The sequence below is a fragment of the Amphibalanus amphitrite genome, unplaced genomic scaffold, assembly GCF_019059575.1.
Source record: "Amphibalanus amphitrite isolate SeventyFive unplaced genomic scaffold, NRLGWU_Aamphi_draft 000314F_arrow, whole genome shotgun sequence".
Classification (NCBI taxonomy): Eukaryota; Metazoa; Arthropoda; class Thecostraca; order Balanomorpha; family Balanidae; genus Amphibalanus; species Amphibalanus amphitrite.
The window spans coordinates 247,195-249,116 of record NW_024881809.1 but is presented as its reverse complement, the minus strand read 5'-3'; the positions used below and the strand labels follow the sequence as shown (position 1 = coordinate 249,116).

Genomic DNA, 1,922 nt, shown 5'->3' with positions numbered 1-1,922 from the left:
CATGCACCATCGATCCCATCGAACACTACCACCCAACTTTCCGAGATAGCTGCATATCCTTACTTCTAGTTCTCAATATTCGAAGAGTGAAGCGGACCGAGCGGCGTCTCCTTTTGTCAGTGGACACCCGCCCCGCGGCACGACCCTTCCATACTCCTAATTACCGGATTACTACGGCCAACCAGCGGGCCGGACGGTCAGTTCTGGGCGGGGATTGAACCCTTTTCCGCCCCCTCTTCCTGGGGATAAAATAGAGCTCCCTAGTGTGTCCCTGTTGGAGTTGAAGCGATCTTCTCCAAACCGTCGAGACGCCATGAACCCCTCTACTGAAATCGCGCCACCGACGAGCGCGGAGCCGGAGGTCGTAGGCGACTTCAATGTGAAATTTGTGCGACCGACGGCGAAGAGTCCGGCCCCGGACTACGAGGTCCCGGACTGGATTTTTAGCCCGGAGCGGGCACCTCCAACCCCGTACTACGATTGTTTCGTCATGGAGGGCTACTTGGCGGCGGAGCGGTCGCGTTACAACACCGCCTATCTGGCCATGGTGAGTTATCTCTTCTGGTTCTTTGTTTACACGCACGTGCTCTTTACATATTGCTGACCCTCCCCCCCCCCCCCAACGTCGGTCTCTTGATGGCTGCTAACGAACTTCAATATCGGGGATCTGATAATCCTTAGCAATGAAGCGAATAGATAAGGGAAACGCCTAATGTAACCTCTCTGTCCCTTAATTCTTCTCGTGAGGTGACGCCAAGTTTCTCTTTTTCAGGCTGCCCCACGCGAGAGAGCCCGAGAGGCTACCGCCCTAGTGCGCCGGACGGCAGTCATAATAAGGTGGTTGGAAACGCGCCTGGCCTACCTGCCGACGCACGAGCGCGCCGCCATGCGCCGTCTGTGTCGGGCGATTGTCTCTTATAGTGTTGCTGTTCGAAATAAACCGTGCATCATTTTTTAAAGCCCCAATAAACCAACAACAGCTTCCTTTTCTTTGAATGAGCGAAGAGCGAATAATGACCGTTGGACACTTGCATCAACACCTGTGTTTAGTAGCCTGAATGGGTCTAATATCACCGCCGATAGGTACAGAACAGTTGAGATGTTTACACGACACGGGAGGGGGGAAGGGTCGGAAGGTTGCTACCCGTGCTGCTGTGCAAGAGAGAGAGAGAGAGAGGGGGGAGAGGGAGAGAGAGAGAGAGAGAGAGAGAGAGAGAGAGAGAGGAGAGGGGAAGAGGCAGGAGGACGAGAGAGAGGGAGGAGAGAGAGAGAGAGAGAGAGAGAGAGAGAGAGAGAGAGAGAGAGAGAGACAGAGACAGAGACAGAGACAGACAGAGACAGAGACAGAGACAGAGACAGAGACAGAGACAGAGACAGAGACAGAGACAGAGACAGAGACAGAGACAGAGACAGAGACAGAGACAGAGACAGAGACAGAGACAGAGAGAGAGAGAGAGAGACAGAGAGAGAGAGAGAGACAGAGAGAGAGAGAGAGAGAGAGAGAGAGAGAGAGAGAGAGAGAGAGAGAGAGAGAGAGAGAGAGAGAGAGAGAGAGAGAGAGAGAGAGAGAGAGAGAGAGAGAGAGAGAGAGAGAGAGAGAGAGAGAGAGAGAGAGAGAGAGAGAGAGAGAGAGAGAGAGAGAGAGAGAGAGAGAGAGAGAGAGAGAGAGAGAGAGAGAGAGAGAGAGAGAGAGAGAGAGAGAGAGAGAGAGAGAGAGAACCCTGACTGAGGCTCAGCATAATAAGAAATGAAATAGTAACAAATCATTAAATAGTAACCAATAACCTCATACTATAAATGATAAAATTAGAGCCCAAATATTTAGGCATTCATTGAATATTTCGCTTTGCAGCTTCGTCAGCAATGGGGCACGAAATTAAGCAATGTCCCTAGAATTATGTTTTCGAAGGAGGCACCAGACA

The 1,922-nt window shown here is 51.6% G+C and overlaps 1 protein-coding gene across 1 annotated transcript; it reads left to right on the top strand.

Annotated features, from left to right (window-relative positions):
• Nucleotides 1-292: 292 nt before the first annotated feature.
• LOC122388229 lies at nucleotides 293-966 on the top strand. Its single transcript, XM_043379113.1, has 2 exons — nucleotides 293-547; nucleotides 773-966. Exons 1-2 carry the CDS (start codon nucleotides 314-316, stop codon nucleotides 956-958), a joined length of 420 nt encoding a protein of 139 aa, XP_043235048.1. The 5' UTR covers nucleotides 293-313; the 3' UTR covers nucleotides 959-966.
• Nucleotides 967-1,922: the final 956 nt, after the last annotated feature.